The sequence below is a fragment of the Bemisia tabaci genome, chromosome 1 (assembly GCF_918797505.1).
Source record: "Bemisia tabaci chromosome 1, PGI_BMITA_v3".
NCBI lineage: Eukaryota > Metazoa > Arthropoda > Insecta > Hemiptera > Aleyrodidae > Bemisia > Bemisia tabaci.
The window spans coordinates 19,173,319-19,195,455 of NC_092793.1; the positions used below are offsets into that span (position 1 = coordinate 19,173,319).

Consider the following 22,137-nt stretch of genomic DNA (forward strand, 5'->3'; position numbering starts at 1 on the left):
TACTGGCCCACCGCTGATTTGAATACAGCTTTGAAATACAATTAGCATAGAGGATTAATATTCTTCTACCCAAACGGATTCTCATTCAATCCGACCAGAACGCCTTCAATATCCTGGTCCGCAATGTGAGCTACCTGGGAGCCGTTATAGTTGCAATCAGTGGAATGATCATTCACTCTCTTTCAACCATTCAGAATTCACCTAAATTGCCAGAAACTCCTTCAGAGATTCCTTTTACGTAGTAATTGAGGTTTTCTAAATTAATCATATATCCTAGCAGTGCTGTTCAAGATATACATTAAATCGAGTACGGAATAGAACTGTAAACCATCTGCTCTGAAATTCTCGAAACGCATAGTATTCTCTTTCACTCTATCCTCTAGAGGATTAAACTCGCTGGAGGCATCAAACTGTGTTTTCACAGAGCCCGTCGGAGAGATGGGCATGGGAGGAAAAGAAAAGGGGGAAAAATCCCCTTTTCTCTTAAGGAGTAGTATCCTTAGAAACATAGACCGACAACAAAATAAATTAGAAAAAAAGAAAGGTAAGGAACAAGGGCATCAGAAAAAAAGAGAAACGCTGGACAAACCCTTACAAAGGATCCCTTCATTTGTTGTCGGATCGATTTAAAAATACGAGTTATACCACTGAGTCAACATAGACCACTTAGTGGATTTACTATTCTATCCTAGACAAGACATAAATGCTGCAAAACCTCTCGTTTTAGTGGTTGAGGGTGGCTCTAATCAAGTCATCAAATATGTTGTGCTTCGATTTTTACGTATGGAGATCGATAATTGATTTTAATTTGAAAAAAAGTGTATATTCCAAAGTGAAAAAGTCGTGAATTCATTCCATATTTTGTATTTATAAGTCAACCACTCCTTTGAAAACCTAATTAACACAGTGTTATTTTATTTTCGTCTAAGTTATCAATGATACGCCGCCGTCTTCAATATGAATATGAGGGATGAATGTTTGGTCCTTTTTTAACAGAAAGCTCAGTTAGAAAATGGATAACATTCAGAATGAAAACTGTTTAACGATTCGCTGACGTTGAGTTAGGGTGTGTCTCAGCATTGAAAATTTAAAAAGAATAATCATAATTGAACGGGTAAATATAATCCTTCATAGCCCGGAAATATCTCTGCATGCAAGTTCGTAACTTTTTTATTTTGATTTATACATGCTCGGGATTAAAATTAAGGAAGAGAGAGATTTTAGTAGAAGGTTGATCTCTTTCTTTTGCGCAGTACTGTCAAATTTAACTACACAAAAAGTAGGGGACGCGATTCTTTTAACTTCATAGAGGTTCAAATTACGTAATCAATTATTTGAAGGAGCAATCTAAATTCGCGCCTTTTTCTCTTCCGCTTTATTAATAAGAACTCGTTGTTCCTGACCTTCCTAATCGTATGACGAAGGCGAGAAGAAGAAGAAGAAGGAGGAGGAGGAGGAGGAGGAAGAGAATAAGAAGAAGAAGAAGAAGAAGAAGAAGAAGAAGAAGAGGAAGATAAGCTGATGAGCCCACCTGTCAAGAAAATAAATTTCGTGTCTCGAAACTTTTAACGTAAGTGAGTTCTTACTTTAGAGTGTGTCAAAATCGTATCATTTTTTCCTCCGTACTTTTTGCAGTGGCGAGTCATGCTCATCCCTCGTAAGAGTTCATTACCAAAATTAAATTCCTTAATCTTATTCAAGATTCTCAAAAATTGTCTTTTTACGATGCTGTATTAAAGACTGCCTTTGACCTTCCTCAGTCAAAAGGTACACCATACGGGGCTTCCCTGTGGAAGCGAGCTGTTCAGGGAACGATTGTAAAAACGGCCCCGGATCCGTCAGGCTATACTTTTTCTGCACCCCTGGACTGGAAGAAACGGGTGTGATTTTCGAAAAGAGCCGACAACAGAGGTCTCATCTCCGTTTTAATTGCCTGGGGTGTCAATCCTCATCATCCCTGCCCCTCGCGCCACACATTTCATTGGTCCGTGGAACCAACAACGCCTTTTGTCACACATCCATTGAGACTCACCTGTGCAGAATGCACCTCTCGACGGACCCAGACCCATTGTCCTCGAATCATTTTACAACCTGGAGTCGCGAGTCCCCAGGGCCAGGGCAATTAATTCCTCATCCCGGGAGCAGCGTCGCCGCCGTGTCTGAGCATCCCGGCCCTCGGCTTCCCCCGATTTATGCCTCGAGAAATCAACTTTATGACTGTCTCAGTAGCCGTGAGACACCTTTGCCTATGGCGCTTGAAATAGCCACTGGTAAGACTCTGAAAGTACACCATTTTATTCGGGAAACTCTCATAAGGAAACAACGTCTTTTGAATGCAGACCAATCAACCAATGCCTCCCTCGAAGAGAAACTAAATGGTAATGCCGAGGAAAATCAACCACAACATTAAACTAGAGTCTGAGGAACTCAAGATACAATTATTATTAACTTAGAAATCTAAGCTTCCACGGGACAGGGGGGAATTATAAGTAACAAATAACTGTATTATTTAGGAACTTTCTTTTAAAATGTAAACAAGGCCTTCGGGTGATATTCTGTTAAATATCATTCCACCCTGTAAATAAACATAATAAAATAATTGATTTTCGTTTAAAAAAAAAAAGACTCTGAAAATCCTGAAATTCGCACCAGAATCTTTATCCCTTCATCTGAGAATGCTGAATTAGCGAGTTCTCAGTATTTTTCATAATTTATTTCTAATGGGCTGATGTAAAAGAAAATAGACTTAGACAGAGTGAGAATGTATCGCTTAGTGACGTCATTAGGAGGTATTTCCCATGTAAACTTATGTATTTCAGCAGATTAGGTTTTTTGGTCGTAACTCCTCAATAATTGTTCATTTTAGAAACCGAGGAAATTCTCGTGCTCAATTCATGCGATATAGTTTAGTCGAAAAACGAAATTCACAAATTTCAGGCACCTGCAAATTCTTAATTGTTCCTTCTTTTCAAATTTATCTAATTTGACAGACTCGGGTGTTATACTTTTAGCTGATATGCCTAACCGTTGAAATACAGTAAAAATCAGTCTCTCACATCCTATATTGACGATTCCTTTGAGTTCTTTCATCTGAACTGTCTGGAACAAGTTGAAGGTTATATTTTAGATGAAGAAATCCGTGAAAACCGAGAAAAGAAAGGCAACACACTAATGTTCCTCCTAGCGTTCGCACCATACATGGTTACATGTTTTTTATTCTCTACTTTTGAATGTAGATAAAATTATGATTTATAACATTGCAAATGAAGAAGGTCTCCGGCCGTAAAATAAATGTAAAAATTCTTGAAGGAGGGTTTTATTTTGTTTAATTTAATTATATTGGTTTGAAGTCAGGTAAGCCACAGAACCGAGCCACAGAACAGTTTCTTCATCTACGTACGCTTTCATCAATCCCTCAATCCTTATGTTTCCTTCCTTTACCTCATGCTTCATTTATCGCTCTTTTCTAAATTGTATTTTTACATCTGTGTGTAAAATCAGCAGCAGCAGCCAATAGAAACACAACTCTCAAATTATTGCGCAGTGGTGCTGATACGTGCGCGAATTTTCATCGCTCCTTCAATTCATTGGGTCTGCAATTTCAGCTACTTGGCAGTCGAAATAAGAGCTTAGTGGGGAAATTGAGCAAAATGGAGTATACCCTCCCAAGGGGTTTGAAGTTACCATTGAGTCTCGGTGTAAATTATGAAATTTCAAGACCTAACACAAGTTCGTAAATGAATATGAGCTCAATATAGCATGTTATATGAACATTCTCTCCACCCATTCAACCCCGAATATTTCGTGAACTGTTCTTGTCCATAACTGGTATTTATAATTTTCATACATGCACTGTTCTAATTGGAAAGAGAAAGAGACCCTTCATGACATACGACTTCATGCACTTATTGCTGCATTGCTTGCAGGACTTCAGCGACAAAAGCTCGGAAAGGATGCTTTCAGTGGTATTCATGCATTGAGAGAAGAGCGGAGAAAAAGAGAGAGAAAGAGAGAAAAAAAAATAGACGTGCATAATGCCCAAGTCTATGGAGAACAATTATTATTAAAGGATGATGTAATTGGTATGAAGCCGACGCGATGGCCTTGCGCTGCACTTATTCGTTGCCCCGCAGACAAAGGGGCGTAACTGTAATTTGTGATAAGCCTTGTAAACCCCGTACCTAAATACTACTCAGGGCTTACGAAAAAGCAGAGATGCGCCCTTTTGTGAGCACGGCGAGGTATTGTGTGCTTCGATTGCGGTTGTCTCCACTCCGTAGCCATGTCAGCTGCATCTGTGTCTGTGCATTGTGTTTGTGTGTCTGTATTTGCGCCCGTGCAGCCGGTGGCTTATGTGACAATGCAATAAACTAGATGAGTTGCGGTGTGCTCGAGAGCGTATCCTGCGATATCAAAATGTGATTTCCTTAGTCTCTGGCAGTAGTTAGTTGGCATTACCCAAGTTCAAGCTTCTCAGCCATGCGACTCAGCACCATATGTGACCTTCATTCCGGTAACAAGAGAATACTATTTCTGTATCATCCATAAAAACACATATTTACATAGTGAACCTAATGACACATTCATTCTTTCTTAAAATATAAGAATGACTATTTTCATTTTTTTTTTTTTTTTAAAAAAAAAAAAAAAAAAAGAAAATCTGTACTAATAATCGCGAGTTAAGTTAACAAGTTAGCGAACAACCATTCGTGATCTCAAGTTGCTCATATTGCCACTGCGGTCATTGAAGGCGAACTATAGAGAGTAAGAGACAAGCAGTGAGGAAACAAGGAAGAAGAAATGCAAACAATTTAAAGTACTTACACAGGCATGATTATGAAAAGAGAATTGAACGTTGGACTACATTTTCCTATACGGAACTAATATTTTAGGTTCTCCTCATATCAAAGTGAAGCGGAACAAGTTCTAGATCCTAGTCTTTCTCTCCATCAAAAAATTGATTGAAGTTACCGGAAATTTCTGTTTAAAATTAATTTTGCCACTCTCCATGTTCCCCTTGGAATTGGAATAATCCGAGAATATCCCGCATAACTTCCTCTTGGCTCCTCAGTTAACAGATGAATATCTTACAAATAAAATAATGGGATAAGAACCAACTGAGATGCCTTTCCATAACGTTAACTCGCCATTTGAAAAATGTGCAGAGCGAAAAACAATGTAAGAATACATGAAGTTGGGTTCGAACCCAACATGCAACTATTTTAACTCTTCGATGAGCCGGGTTGCATACGCTCAGTTTTGCGGGCGAAATGTGAGATCCCACGGCTTTCGCATTACAGATGCAATTAGTATTTTCCTTAACCGTGACGGCTATTTAGGTCTACTTCGACGCTCCTGTAGCACATATCTGTGACACAGACGTTCAGTGACATACGTACGTATATGCATTAAACATACGTTTCGTAAATAAAATACTTTTAAACATGTGCGACTTGCCATCTTTGAGTTTCTACTCAACTAAATCCATACCGAAGATACGGTTATGTAGTTGACATAAAAACGACCTGGGGGAGAGTGTACCTAATGACACTTGATACGTTAGGTGGTCGGACGATAAGATGATACTGAAAGAATGATTAAGGCTGGACTATAGCGATATCTGATAAAGAATGATAAGAGGGACGAAGGCGCCGGGGCCGGGGCCGATAATGAGAGTAACGCTGGGAGGTAGCGTAGTTGGGAGTATGGCAAAAATACATGACCGACATGAACCAGAAAACCAGACAGATCGATTTATCACGAGGCGAAGCGAGGGCGCGAGGCTAGCCGCGAGGGTGAAGGGAGGGGGAGGGGCGCGTCGCGTCGGGTCGCGGCGGCTCGGCGATGCGCGCGCACTCTACATTGACTGGGAGCAAGGAAAAGCACGAAGCGGAGAGAGGAGAGGCCGCTGAATCTGCATTCTGCAGGCTGTTTGGCCGTGTCGCCGCCGTCTGCCGAACGCCGCGCCGCGCCGAGCCGCGCAGCCGCGCAGCCAAGTTGAGCGTCTCGCCGCGCGCCGCGCCGCTCCGCCAGCCGCCTCGCCGCCCGGCCCCTGCCCCAGCCGGAGCCGCTCCCGGCTCAGTGTAGTGTAGTCCGCCGTGAGGTCGACATGTGCTGTGCGCCGCGTGTTGTTGCGTAGAAAATGTGCGTAGTAAGGGTGTCTTGGATCGGAATTGGATCCCGGGCTTGTGTCGGGGCTGTGTAGTGACGGCTGCCGTTTGCTACAATGATGGAAACATTGGTTGGAGGGCATCAGGCGTACAACCCTCACATTAAGGAAGTTCTGAAAACTTATCAGCTGAGTGCGGTGAAAAGTTTGCAGGGTCCAAGCACGGTCTTGGGCTCGGAGCCGAGCGCGGTGGCTTTGACGGTGCTTCCGAAGAAGCAGCAGCAGCCCTTGGAGCCCTCCCCGGAGCCCTTTTTGACGCCGCCCCCGCTGCCGGTCCAGCAGGTGCCCATCCTCACGCCGCAGGATCAGTCGCGTAGTGAATTGTCCGAGACGGTGCTCGAGGGGGAGAACATCTCCTGTTTCGTCGTCGGCGGCGAGAAGAGACTCTGCCTCCCGCAGATCTTGAATAGTGTCCTCAGGGATTTCAGTTTAGCCCAGATCAATCAGGTCTGCGACGAATTGCAGATCTTCTGCTCCCGCTGCAATCCGGAACAGTTGGAGGTGTTGAAAGTGAGCGGGATCCTCCCTACGAGTGCCCCCTCTTGTGGTCTTATCACTAAAACGGACGCCGAGCGGTTGTGCAGCTCCCTCCTCCACCACAGGAGCACTTCCCCGCCCCGCTATTTCGATAAGAGCAAGGCCTTCCTTTTCAAAGTCTATCATGAGTGTTTCGGCAAGTGCCAAGGTTCTTGTATCCCCGAGTTGTACACTGACCCCAACGCCAAGTGCATCGAATGCACCGAGTGTCACGGATTTTTCTCACCTCAGAAGTTCGTCTGTCACGCTCATCGAGTCCTCGAGAACAGGACCTGCCACTGGGGCTTCGACTCCAGTAACTGGAGGGCCTACCTCCATGTCGTTCAAGACCAACAGAACTACGACAAACTTGTCAAAATTTTGGAACTCTTTAAGGAACACCACACCGGCAACTTCAACATTTCTTCCGGAAAAAGAAAGGTACGTTCGCACTTTCATATCAGGTATCCCCTTTGCAACCAATCTATTAGTGTGTCGGCAATTCAATTCAGCCTAACATTTCATCGTTCAAAGGCATGTCTCAATTCCTTCAAGCTAATTTTAAATCTCAGTCTCTTGCAATTTCGGCTTCGTCTTCAAGACCAGCTCGATAATTTTCCGTCAGTTCTTCAACAGAGGTATTTTCTTATCACTGCTTACTTACCATAAATGAAGCCTCGTTTGTTGAAAGTGTAATCCTTGGGATTAATTGCACATAGATTCGTAATATTCAGAGAGAGAAGTCGATGTACAGTTGCATGGCTCTATGAGCCTCAGCGTCATGACGTTTCGCCCGCTTATCGATTTGTTAAGTTTCGTGATTTGTACTCAGTTTTTTCCCCCCATTCATTTTAAAAAAATCTCCGAAGCCGATATAATTGTGTAGGGGATGTTTTACTCAGGTATCCAAGTCAAAGAATTTTATTAAGTGCGTTCGTATCTGAATACTCGAAAACGGGAGTGAGAAATCAAGTTCGCCTTCAACTAGATGGACGAAATTTGAGCGGCTCAGGAGTTGAAACAGTTGTATATTGAATTTTAGTTTAGCGAGATATATACCTACGAAGGACAAAATTGCCTGATTCGGCTCCTTGCCTGTAAAATATGAACGTTCTCTTGCTTGGGATATATATTAAAGGTACCCTACGAGCACTGATATTTAAACTCGTCCTTGTTTTTGCCGGGGTATATTCTCAAATTCTCCACTAACACAAAACCGACGAAATTGGGTTGCATATAATTTTATGGGAAGCTTCCGCGCGTTAAAGCCTCGAGAGATTAACACGCTAACATTAGCATACACGTTTTTTTTTTGTGCAGCATTACCTACTAATAATTTGCGGCGAAGGCCACAGTCCACGCTGACCCGTCTACGTTTGATCGAGAGCCCGCCTGAACGATTGACAATAGCGCTACTTTAAAGTTGGTAATTGTTAAGCAAAGATAAAGTAAAGTGTCCTCAGTATCGGCAAACTTGTCCAAGCTCAATGGAATTACGTACAGTCAAAAGACACAATCGCGTCAAAAATGCATCAATGTTTTCGGAAACTCTACAAGATTTGAATCTGAGCTCGCTGACTTCCTTGGATTGAAATAATTTCCAATCGCCAAAATCTAGGTTTTCGTTGAATTGGTGATCGGGTTACGGGAATTCGCGATTTGCTACCGTAGTTTCATCAGATACGCGGGGACCCCTGACTTAACCTACTGGTGTTATCGAAGTCACGATGATTGTAATATATTTTGAAATTTGGCAACATAGCTTCTCATTTTTCAAGTTTCATTTTCATTTATATGAAAGCTTTCATTTGTGTCTTTCGTCACTTTAACAGCACCGCGGTGTTAGACCATAAAATTCTGATGTCACCGTCAGTAAAAGGTTCTAAGTGAGTACTTAATCGTTCATCTTTTTTTTATCTTTTTTTTTCAATTTTTACGAACTATTTTTTTCGCAGACGTCATTAATACCTACATACATGATTTTATGGTATTCTTCATTTCTAGAATTCTCTGAAGTGTACGCGCTAATGAGTAGTCGCTCACTCTACACACTATCTCCTTCTATACTCTCGAATCATAATCAATTTTTTGATAAAGTCATTGACCGCAACGAATTCTTGCACGATTAAAGTATGAGCGCGAAAAGTTCACCCGCAATTTCAGCTTTGTTTTTTTGGGCGTCGTTTCCGTCGCTGAAAATGAAAGGGAACTTAGTAGAAATTTCGGTATGAACATCCTCTCTATTACAACATGCGTCGTTGCAACAGAGCAACGTGGCTAAGCGGCGTGTTTTAGACGTATAATTATCCAAGAAAAAAACGGGAGAAAACCAATTAATTATTATGAAGCAAGTTCCTGATAAAAATCTTAATTTATAATTTGGTGAGTAATTGAAAGTGAAGATTTTACCCGAGAATTAATAGCACGTTTCACAAAGCTTCGAATCGTGTGAATAATATTCGTCGCACCAAACTTACAAGATTCTGAGCAAACACAATCACACGATTTCAGTCTTCCCTCGTCTGTTGACAATCTTGACAAAACAATTTAAACAACGACAGTTGAGGGGCTTGGAGGACAAGGCACCTAAGTGCAGTTTTTGCTATTTCAAGAAATATATGTTTAAAGTTTCATAATGACATGGAACCTCATAGCAGAAAAGTTGTTTTATCTCACTTTTTGATGCTTTGAAGTTGCATTTTGCATGTGAACTTTTCACAGAAGATACTCCCAGACTATTTTTAGCTGAGTTTATGAATATCTCAATTTTTTCAAAAACTCCTTATTATGCGCCTTGTCCTCTAAGCCCCTCAATCGAATACACGTATTTTACAATGTAAATTTCGCCTGGCCCATGGACTGACTGAAAGAGGAAGGAAGCAAGTCACATTTTGGAAAAGAGTGAGGTCGGAGTAGGATTGTGCTGAACTAACCGCACATTCTCTCTTGTCAAAACGTATTCTCTGCACTTTTATCGGAACACAACTGAAAAATAAGATGACATGCTCTAGCCACGGAGATTATATGAAAGTCAAGATAAGAATCGCGTGTACATCACCAGCGGGCCGATTATTGAAACTGATAGACAAAGCGATAGACAAAGTAGACACAGGGAGTATAGAGCGATCCTATTGGTTGTCATGGTTGGTTCTTATAGACTAAGGAAGAAAATGATGGACTAACTGTCGGGTCTTTGGTGGGTTGCCGTTAGTCAGTCCATTACCTACCTCTTATGTCCATTGCCACCACCCGCTTCCACCAATAGGATCCCTCCAAATCACTTTTGTCGTCTTTGTCTATAGCTTTGTCTATCAGTTTCAATAATCAGCCCGCAGAACATAATTTTGTAGCCCCAACATTTGAAATGTCCAGTAAAGTGCAGAATGCACCGGAAAGTTTTAGGCTCAATCTTCATTGCCAAAATTGTTGCCTCCTCCTCCTCCTTTTACATAGAAAAAAAGCATGAGAAAATTCGAGGTGTCAGTGTCAGGTGTCAGGAGCAAGTGTTACGGGTGCGTCACCGGAGGAAAAAAGGTCAAAAACCCGTTACATATTTTATGACTGGCCCCTCAAACGATGTAAAAAAAAAACATAAGTACCTGCAACAAATAGATCACAGAGGAATTGCTCAGAAAAACAGTGCAACTGTCGTGGGAATATCTTCGCAGGTCAAAGTCCCACCGGAGTAGAAAAATTGACTGATTCGCTAAATTTGGCAACGACGAAGGCAGGCGAACTCTGATAACGTTGATCGAAATTAATCTTCTCACAAGACGTCCTTGCTGCCTTGTCTTGCCCCCTGTATCCTCTCATTCCTCTCTCCCGCCTTCGCCGCGCCGCTCCAAACATCAAATACCCCGCGGGGGACACCTAGTTTAGGACTTTTAATATACGTCCGAATTTCGTTTACTTTTTCTCGCTCTTTAGCAGCATCACGCTCGCCGATTTTTTTTCTCCTTTTGCGTTGCTCGCCTCAAAATGTCAATTTTCAACGCTGGAAAAATAGAGGAGCGGTTCCGTGCCTCCTCCACTGAAAAAAAAATCTCGGTGTATTTACTAAGAAAAGGGTAAAATTACCAAGAATTCAGGGTTCTATTTGATCCCAGTTTTTTCTTGGTAAAATTACCATTTATGGAGTTGGTAATTTTCGGTAAAATCATTGAACTTTCTCGGTAACTTTATACTGGACCTTGGTAAAACCGCCAATATTTTTTATCAACTGTGGTAGAATTAAGTACCGAGATAAAATGGCAAAGTTACCGGGAATCGATTACCAATAAAAGTGGTGTTCTTGCTTGAAAAAAACAGTAAAAATACCGGTTTTTATGTAAGCTTACCAGTCTGTCTTTGTAAAATTACCAATAATTTGTAAAAAAAGTGAGATGGTAAAGGTGGACCAACGGACCGTGGTAAAAACGCCGAGAATTTTTTTTCAGTGTAAAGAGCTGCAATAAAAAGTCCGCGCTGAAAGAATGAGCGAAATTATTTTGTTTTTAAAACCGGATTCAGCTGGTTCGTGATCGTGGTACTGGCAAGCACCGAACGGGCATTTTAACCATCGAGGAGGCCACAGCGCGTCGTGGAATCTAAATTTTTTGCACTCTCGGTTTCTGGTGGAGGTGATTTTTTCATTTTATTTTTCCGAATCATGAGTTTGCACTTGCAATGGCGTGTCACAAACTCCGGCGGTTGGGAACCTCGCATCGCGTCGTGTCAACGTGAGGGGAAAATTCCCAGACGAAAATTGGTTCGGTCTAGCGAACGGGCGACTCTCACCAGAATTTTTTTTTCTCTCTCTGGGTGAAGAGAATTTCGAAATGTATGCTCAATTTATGCCCAACTCACTGACGCCAGGTTATGAAGTAGTACACCTCGTGGTTGAAATCCGTTCCACGAAATTTTGCCGTACACCCTGTCAAAAATGCATCATGAATGCAAGTGATCAGTACTCCGTGTTCCTAGAAAAAATATTTCATCCAGAAAAATTATGCTGCTTTTGTCGAGCTGCCTCCACCTTTTTTACAGAAATTCTCCGGGATGTATAAAGGTACCCGTTGGAAAATAGGGAAATCTGGGGAAAAAACAGGGAACCGAGTAGGGAAATCTGGGGGAAAATAGGGAGCTGCGTAGGGAAATTTAGGGGAAAATATGGAACCGAGTAGGGAAATCTGGGGTAGAATAGGGAACCGAGTTGGGAAAAAATAGGGAACCGAGTCGGGAAATCTGAAGGAAAAATAGGTAAGCGAGCAGGGAAATCTGGGGGAAAAAATGGAACCGAGTCTGTTGGGAAGGAGTGAGGAGAATGACCGAGGACCGCTGTGACTCAACTTGTGTCGCCTATGCGTGAAAAGTTATGAAACAAATTTCGGTGTGTGAAATAAGTAATTACGTTACCCAAAACGAGCGAAATTATTGTCATTAAGTCGCGACGCCGCGGTCTGGAGTCGCAGTAATTACAGGTTTTTCTCTTTCTCATCTCCCGGCCTGGGATGTCACTCCTCGGGGCCCGCGATCCTCACGCTACTCGTCCCCTCGACCTGGGAAAAGACCGTACCGTGTTCATAGTCCTACCTTGAACTGCACCTTTCAGAAGGCCCCACCTGGTTTACACCGTCTTTAAGGAACTGTAAAGAGATCCGTAACATAGCATCATAAAAAAGGATTTTTTTTTACGAATCGTCAGTAAAATTCGACAGAATAACTTCGAACATAAATTTCAAGCAGTTCCCCCTAAAATTTTAGGAGCCTAGGAAAGCCGAATTTTTAGGAGCTCTATACATTAACTCAGGGGTGTAGAAAATGCCCGGGCGGGCGCGTGAAAATGTGTAAAAGCCCAAAAAATGTGGAAGGAGGAAACATTTTAAGGGACGAAAAGTCGAAAATCAAAGGAAAACAGAAGAAAAACGTCAACTTTTTTTAGATTGGTGGGAAATTTGGTTGAAAACTGATGAGAAAAATGTGGAAAGCCGTCTGACTGCGCGTGAAAATATGGAAGCTTGGAAGATTCCGCACCCCTGGATTTTTTTAGGAGCCAAATTAACTTTTTGCGCACGCACCATGAGCCACCGCTGCTTCGCCATCGCGAGTTGGAAAGATCATCGGAGTGCCAAAACTTTTTTATGCCTAGTCCCCCATTTTTTAGGCGCATTTTGACGGTATGAAACTGCAAAAATACGAATCTCGGTTGCAGTGTTTCTAAATCTCCGCTCCTATATTATCTGAGAGGAGACCGAACCTACGTGATAGCTCGAAGTTTTCACAGAATATTCGCTATGAAGAGAGGAAGAATCACTGACATTCTCCAAAAAATGACGTTTAGTAGTTTTCCACGCAGAAAATAAAGTGTGACAGGAAGTCTGCAACGCCGTTAACCGAGATACGCATGTTTGCAGTTTCACCATTGATTTGGCACGTGATGCTCGTGACGCCCGGGGAAGGCAAAATACTGATTGCAAGGGATAGCAATTGCAATAGCGCTAGCAAATTTCGGCACAAATTGTCTCGGATTCCCCGTTTTTCATCCTCTAAATTTGAAGTGCTGCAAAAGGCAAACTTTCTGGAGTTGCCGGTTGCTCTTTGTGCCGTATCACGAAAAATCAACCCCTCTAAATTGTGGGATAGTTCCCATTTTTCCCACCACCTCTAGGCATATTTTGTTTTACACACTCCCAACATTATTTTCTTCGTCGTAAACTTTTTTCCACGACCTCTGAATCAAATGATCGCTTGCGAGCCCCCGTACTCATACTCACGAGACTTACTTGGTAAAATTTTTGGCAAGGCATCTCGGCGAGAGGACTCGAGAGGTCAAACTCATTTGAAGACGAGCTACTATGATGACAAGACCCGCTACCGGGCGGCATGGCGTCGCGTCGCACAGTGGATCGAGTCAATTAGGCCTTGTCTCCACGGGACGTTTTCATGGGATTTGTCCCAAGTTCGAATCGCAGGAATGAAACTTCTGGGATTTTTCCCAGTTACCGTCTCCACGGGACGAGGCTCATACGGTCCTGCGACTAGTTTGCGCGGGAAGATAAATTAGATAGGTAAAGTCGAGTATTTAACCGGCATTAAAATAATAAGTGCACTCAATTGACAATTAGACACATATTTTAACTAAACAAACAGGAACAATGGAGTATTCAACAAAATATCGCACAATCCGTTTACACTTCTTCTTCCTCTCTCAGTGGGTCCTAGGAGTAGAAGGACCATACTTGGTACTGGGAAAAATATTGATTAACTCAATATTTTTCCCAGCTTCGTAAGTGGGATTTTTCCCTGGGACAAATCTCGTGAAAAGGCCCGTGGAGACAAGACCTTAGAGAGGTCGGACATGAAATTTTTTACTAAATCTGAGAATTTTGATGTTTGAACCATCACATTTTAAATTTTGAGGGGTGTTCCTGGCAGAAAATTTCACGAGGAAACCACTGGAACCACTTTTGGAAGCTCAAATGTTTGCATAAACGGAGTTAAAAGCGTTCAAAGTTTCCAAATTTTGTCCGACCTCTCCTATTTTCTCGTTCCACTGTGCGTCGGCTTCATACATCCGAATATACTTACAATGTATTTGCAACGAATTAGTAGTGTGAGCGAGCCGAGCGGTCCGTCTCGCCAATAACGAATAGGTGGTCATAGTGTCCCCTACGATCCCCTCGCTTGTTAAGCCCCCCGCCCACTGTTGCCAAATCTTCGCGAGTTTCCACTTTCCACACACCCACCGTAGCCGTTTCGCCTGACGACTACAAGCCGACAAACCCGCGTATTTGTCGCTCGTCGACCTGCGTAGGACTGTCGGAATTCGCGTCGGTTTTTGATTTTGGCTGCAGCGAACGGGGGTTGGGGAGGGGGTTGTCAAATTTGACTTTAATTTCCAGGCCCGCGTTAACATTTTTAGTGGGTCGCCGCCGTGTCGCGCCGCGAACGCCGCGACAAGTCGCCGGCAATTTTCTCTTTCGGCCGCCCCGGTGGAAATAAGAGAATTTGTCGTGATAAATAAGTTCTCAAACTTACGCCGTGTACGCCATTTGATGTATTTTTAATATCCGAGGCTTAAAATAACTTCGCCGGCAAATGAGGAGCCTGTTGCCAGAAATTTCTCCTCCTGGATACCCGCAACATGCCGGCAACGAAAGTGGCTTTTCCTTCCGCGTTTCCCTCGTAGCGTGGCTTGCTTTGCGATTTATCGATTGTTCTGCCATTTAAACCTATGGAAAAGGATCGATGAACAGAGTGTTCGCAACGAACAACTTAATAATCGATTCTTCACCATAGCTTCAAATGGGGAAATATCGATAATCGATCATTCACGCCTAGCCACTGGTTCCCCTTTCGGAGCCGTTGAGGTGGAAAACACGGAAAAGTCTTGGAGTGAAGTCATTTCTGTAGATTTCAGAAAAAAATGGCGTGGTAGAGAATTTTAAACAGAAAACTTAAACACTCCCTCACTGTATTTTGAATTTTCGTTGATATGAATAGTTCGGAATAAAATTTTTTGAAAAGTTGGACCTGAGATTGCAAGCTTAATTGTTGAATAAAAGTAGTTTGTCCAAGGCGATAGATCATTGATCAAAAGAGTCGTAGAGTGACTTCAGGAATTTTAGTAAAGCAAATCTAGAATTTTGAAAGGTTTTCTCTCTTGAAGCCTATAAACGCCACAGAGTGGCCTTGTGCCTCTCACCAAAAAGGAGTTATCAGAAGAAAAAAATGAGAAATGAAAGATTCAAATTGAAATATCATTAACAAACTAGGTCTCTTCACGATATTTTCTTCATGCATCACCAGAGTCTTCAAATTAGGTGCGAATAGTTGATCACCATATTGCTAACACATAGTACTTAAAAAAACAAAAATCTGTCCGAGTCATTTTTTGAAATGACTGGGAGTCGAGGCTAACTGGACGTATTTCTGCCAAACAGAACTATATGCATTATGACGTGAGCCCTGTTTGGCAGACATTCTTATGGGTGTCAGGGTTCATGTCTAAATGCACATAGTTCCGTTTGGCAGAAATACGTCCAACTATGAGGAAGGTGGACCAAGAGAGAGAATGGCACGCCTCGTGATGCGAGGCTTGATGAGATTTCGTCGCCCGCCTGACATGAGGATAAAGGACGTAACCAACTTCGCGATGAACTCCGTCTGCCGTATAACTCAACGCTTTTCTAAGCTCATCTGTAAGCGTACTTCAGCCCTTTTTTCACCAGGTGAAGATTTGTTTGAAAGTTTACCTCTTGTCAAAACTGTCATTAATTAAACGAAGAAATAGTCCGCCTAATTTCTAATTAAGAAGACGGATTAGTCATAGTCAGCTTGTTTCTCTACTTACAATTAGCCGAGTCTTATTACAGCTAGCTCGAATGCTGGATTTTTTTGGAATTTTCGCCTCGGGGCAGGAGTGAGATTTAAGAGGGGGGGGGGGGAGGCGGAGGGTCTAATCCTCGCATCGTCATCACACCAAAACCAAAATAACTTCTGTTAGAAAGCATGAGTATCTTTCGCACTGTACTCCAATTGAAAATCCTTTAAATACCCTCCTGTACTTTTATGCACCTTGGGAAATTTATATTTAGATCACTTTTCACAAGTAATTGTATTTCACTCGATTTTTTTCTTTCCACGCGCTATTGCGACCTCACAGAATAACACAGTGAATTCGGCCAAGAAAGGGAAAAACTCAGATACCAATATACCTATTCGGTCATTTGAAGGAAAATGAATTTTTTTGACACTGTAAAGCCACTCATTTTTTATCTAATTAGATCAATGAACATGGTCGTTAGAGAGAGGTAACAAAATATGTCTGAAATCTTCCAGGAAACTCATTGTCGTCGACTACTTACTGATGGGAACTAAAAAACATGTTGGGAGACGCAGGCACAAGAATAATCGGATACCCATAGCAAGATTATGTTTGAGTAAAATCCAACTATCAATCGCATGCTGGTGCATTCTAGTTCATCGTAAATCTCACATGCAGTTGAACCGTTACCTTTTGCATGTGTGCAGTTTCGAAAATGTAGATGTTTGAACTGACAAACTTGCAGCCAATCTGATAGATTTAAGGTTGCACGAATACCGTATGAAAGCGCACTTGATTTTTGTCTAAAAGTCGCAAGTTGAATGTGTCCAGCAATGCAATATTCCCATCAGTGTCGACTATGCTCTCTCAAATAGCTGACACTGGTGTGCACCACAAAACATTTGCCCTTGATGGATAGATAAACGGTCAACTGCGACCGCGTTTCACTGCATTTGCATGATATACTTCCAAGCGGTTCAAAGTAGGGTGCTAATCAGCTATTCCCGGATACTTGCACTTTCTTGCAGTATTGAACACAGATATTTGCATTCATTGGTTTTTTATTTATCTGCGGTTCCATCAATTCGTATCCTACAGTCAGATATTGTTTCCTAGGTTGTTCGACCACAATATCTCTAGTCGGGTTCATTTTCTCCTCTGTTCTAAAAATTGTACGTAATGCGCACGATTGCCTTTTTTCTCCTCGACGAATTTTTCTGTTTTTTTGTCGATAGCAACAATAATTTTATTTTTATTGGTGTGTAGGTAGGTACCTATATAAGTTGAAAGTCTATAGTCCTCTGATCGTAAATCAGTATTCAAGTTTGTGAACTAGCAGTGTAGCGAAACGGAATGTGGGAATGTAATCACAGTTTCAAAACACCAAGGATACCGTATGATCGTTCATATGTTGCCAATTTTTTCTTGGCTAGTCGGTAATTTTGAGAAATTTATGATCCTTTCCCCTCGACTTTTTGAACGGCAATAAATTATATTTATTCCGAAAATGCTCTGAAAAATTCCAAGACAACAATGCCCAATTTTTCCAAAATATTCGTATTGTAGTAGAAGAATTTTGACACCGTCCAATCTTTCATACGGTGCGGTGGCTGTCCGCAAGACAGCAGTATAGACACTCGCACCTGATGCAATACGAATTCGGCTCTCCATCATGATTTGCCGTTTCTCCCAGCAAAGCTGAAAGGACCTCCGCGCTTGGTGTCTCATCAACTCGTCCTGGGCTCCTCCCGTTCAATCACAATTTGACACTTGAATGAACTAATCGACTTCTGAGTGATTGAGTCGGAATTTTTGAGCAGACTCTCGTTTGGAGTTCTTAAGTGTTTATTCTGGGCATAACAATTTTCATATCGCCACACGGTGACGGTGATACGAAAATTTGACTGGGTCGAAGAAATAGGCAGGTGTGTAGAAAGTGCCGGAGCCCTTGCTCTACTGCCAGGCTGTCCACAAGTCCGGAATTTCCGGAGAGTCCAGAAATTGTACTGATTTTTTAAGGGCGGTCCGGAAGTGCTGAAAAAGTGCGGAAATTCCGCGAGAAGGTCCGGAATTTTTGTTATTTTGGTCGTAACTCGAGCGAAAAATTCAAATTTTTTAAATTTATCGAATTTCGTCAAATGGATTTACCTACTGACAAAGTACTGATTTTTTAAGGGCGGTCCGGAAGTACTGAAAAAGTGCGGAAATTCCGCGAGAAGGTCCGGAATTTTTGTTATCTTGGTCGCAACTCGAGCGAAAAATTCAAATTTTTGAAATTTATCGAATTTCGTCAAATGGATTTACCTACTGAAAAAGCACTGATTTTCGGCCTGTCTGTTTTAGTGGACACTCTGACTGCGCTTGAAAAATTCTCGATGAAAACTATTTTTTCTGTGTATTTTTGAAGCAGAAAATGAGGAATGATGAGAAAAGTGCGCTGGTCTTTGAAAATGTTTGACCAATGCGACTCTTTTGACCCGATTGACCCCTTTGCGAAGTATGGAATTTTGAGGCTGGAATTGCAACCAATATTTTCCCTGAAGAACTTGAGGCGCCTCTGTGAGAACGGAAGCTCAGAGTTAAAATATCTTATTGAGCTTCGGAGACAAGTACGCAATATTTGAATCTTGTTTTGTTATAGTGACCTTTTTTGGGGTAAAATCCTGATTCGTGGGGTAAAGTAACAAGCTCCCCGATAGCCAGGGAAAATCTGGGAAAGTTCGTCCAGAGTCGAATACGAAATGAGTACCTTAGAGAGGTGAGTGGCTGGATTTGGCATCAATGCGAGGGGTTAAATATAACTCATGTAAATCATCTAATGCCAAACTGCCCTTTTCTGTTGGCCCTCCGCAGACAGTACGTCGCCCCTTGTTCGGCAGCAGTGTTGCCGCATCCGTGTGAAGATTTTTCCGTGTCGGGTTGGCTCTCATGGAATATTAGGGAATTCTCCTTCACATGGCAACAGTGCTTGTCGGTCGAGTGCCAAATCGGCTCTAAGTGTCGCCAAATCTTGCTGTCCATGCACTGTTGTCCGAGTGCACTCCGCTGTCTCAGATTTCCCCCGGCCAAGAACGACTTCGAATCCCTCTAAAAATAGTGGGAAAAATCGTCGTGCGTATGGTAACCCAACAAATAGGGACACACAAATGCACTCTTCCGTTTTGGGTAGATGTTGAGCTCGGATGGCGTGCATTTCTAAAGGACATGGGGAGGGCAAGGGCATCTTCAGGAAGACCAAGTCCAGCGATCCTTCCGACAAATTTTTAAAAAATTTCAATTGAGAGACGTGTTTTTTGTCAAAAAATACGACGTATACGAGCAACCTGTCACCTTTGAAATCGAAAATTATCAGATTTTTTAGCACCAAGTTAAGGTTTGGAAAATTTCGTGAATATGACTAGCTCATCGTCATTGTGCCTTCAGTTTTAAGTGTAGGCAACACGAGCACCCACGTGGCTGAATAGTGGTGTCATGCTCAGATGGCACGATCGCTTAAGGGGAGAGCGTGGGGCCATAACGTTAGCTCATTCTCAGTTTGCCCGCAGTTTTCAGTGTAGGCAACACGCGCTCCTACGTGGCCGAATAGCGGTATCAACCTACGAAATCACGATTACGCGTTGAATTTGATTCGCAGTTCGATCTCAATCGTCTAAAATTTCAAGAAAAGATATCATCTTCTTTCTAGCAAAATAAATATTTTAGGGGAAATATCGCAACTTTCGAGTGTACATACGACGTTTTTCCTAAATAGCGTGGCAGCAAACACTGCCGGGCGTCATGACCTCTTGCTCGAAGAACCAAGGGATTACGGATCCAGTCTCGGGGCATCAGAGTCAAGCCCGATGGATCTTTTTTTTTTTTTTTATTTATTCGATTTTCTGAGCTTCCATCTCCGGAGCCAGACTCCAATTTCATCGGGTCGAGCCTAAGCGAAAAAAGCGTAACCGCAGGAGGTTTCCGCGCGGTAGTTGCGCCCTTCTCGCCGCGCTCGGCCGATCCGAATGATCCGACGCAGACTCATCTCGATTAGTCTGGCAGACCGCGTTTGACTTGGCTCGCATCTCCGGCCGCATCATTTTTACCCCCGTCCTCCCCGCGTTATCCACCCCCACCCCCCTATCCCTCGCTTATTGCAATCAATTACTATTTTCTCGCGTTGGGTCCGGTAATCTCCGCTGGAGTCGAGTCTGACTGAGTGAGTCTTGCGCAATGTCTGCCTTTCCAGTTCCGTTAGTGAATCCCCCCTCCGCCCCCGCCCCGCGAACCTTGAATCGAAGCGCGTTCGCTCGACCGGTCGATAATCATATTTAAATTCCCTCAATGCCGAGATGTCCCCCTCATCCCTGGGGACTATCCTGTGCGCTCGACCGACCTCGAGAAGTCACCGACGGCGAGTGTCGATTGCGTTTCCTCCGTCGAGGAATGGAATCGTCAATCGAATCCACTTCACACGCGGGGAAGGAAATCACATTTACGTAGCGTTTCTTGCGGTCGAAATCCGCGAATCATGAAGTATTGGCCGCCAAGTAACAAACATGAGAAATAACTCTCCCTCCTCCTCCTCCTGCGAGGAAGAAACTACGCCAAATAAGTTTACGCACTTTTAGACTGCGACGGAAGATCCGCCATCTTGATTCATATATTCACCCTACGTGTAAAAGTGACGTCAGACGATCGATCTCTGTCGGAGTCCAGAAGTACTTAAACTTATTCGGCGGGGACTCCACAAAGTTACGTGGTAGCCAGTGTTCGAAACTAACCTCTGAGTTTCAGGAGCCATGTGGCCCATCAAGCTCGATTTTTAGGGGCTAATTTGACTTTTTGCCCATACATCACGGCTCATTTAGTGAAAAGTTAGAATCCGGTGCCGTGCGTCGAAATTTCAAATAATCTCCAAACAGAAAAAGTAGGATTTTTTTGAGGGGGGGGGGGCAATTTTTAGGGGCCACGTTCTCGCAGAGCCTTCCTTTTTTAGACGCATTTGGCGCGTTGGCGTCTGTGAGTTTCGAACACTGGTGGTAGCTAAAATGTGTCGTGTGCATGTCCTGTGCGATTCAAAAGAATGGGAGGATTGTCAGTTGTCCTTGCCCATTATTTTTCGTTTTCCATTTTTTGGGGAGATTTGCTAATCTCGGTGATAGAGAAGTCAGAGTTTTCATCACATTTGCCCTTGGATATGTAAATCAGAGGGAAGGTACTCGAATCTATTTCAGTGATGTTTTAAAAGCAAACGCGTCAGACAGGAAGGAGGAAGGTTCCGCTATGTCTATAGCCTCACTTTCTTTTAAAAGCATTTGGACCTTATGAGCAGAGACTAGCCACACAGATCAGCATTCTTCTTTTCCTTTTTTCCTTTTTTCTTATGAATAAAAACTCTTTTCACATATCATGGCAGACGCTCGCGTGGCTACAATGTTTTTCTGCCTTTGGAAATGAACACTCCACCTATACTGTCTGAACAAAAGAGATAAGCCAGGTTTATCGCATCGGCTGGCTGGTAGATGTACTTCACTTAAATTAATAAAATGTAATTCAAATCGAACGCGATAAGCAGATAATGATCCTCTTAAAATGTTCTCACACAACACGGACGTATTAGCATTTTTTTTCTCGGTCACTTACCGTCTCACAATTCTACTGCTCTTGAACTTTCATCTCTTTGTAGAAGTTACTGAAATGCAGTCTTAACTCTGTTATCTAACCAGATACAGAACCTCATCCAACACTTACTCTGCTTATTTTTTCATCTGTGACAAGCTGATATTCTTATTTTTTCTTTGCGTCAATTTACTGTCGAGATAATCTCCGTCGGTTAACTGAATAATTGCGTTCGTGAATGATTTTGCTGTCCTCATTCCTGAATAATACCGCGTTTACACATCTGCCGGGAATTTCTCCATTCCAAAGGTTCAACTTATTGCCAGCCACATTTGCAATTAGCTAGAAGTCGTACATCGTTCTGGAACTAGCCCGTTGAGTGAAAATTATAAATAAATTTTAGGTAACAAGGTGGTGGATTAGTGCTGGGTCCACACTACTCAACGGGGAAATCAAGGCCAACATATTCCATTACACTCAAAAATTTGAACAATGATGAGCATGAGTTATTTTAATCCATCCGCAACGCGAACTCAAAATTGTTTACACT

General features: G+C 42.6%; 1 protein-coding gene across 1 annotated transcript in view; it reads left to right on the forward strand.

Annotated features, from left to right (window-relative positions):
- Positions 1–6,035: 6,035 nt before the first annotated feature.
- Positions 6,036–22,137, forward strand: part of Snoo (Sno oncogene) — a 250,063-nt gene continuing 233,961 nt past the window's right edge. Inside the window, exon 1 of the mRNA XM_019046954.2 lies at positions 6,036–7,126. Coding sequence (XP_018902499.1) covers positions 6,227–7,126 — 900 coding nt within the window. The 5' untranslated portion in view covers positions 6,036–6,226. The remainder of the gene's footprint in view (positions 7,127–22,137) is intronic.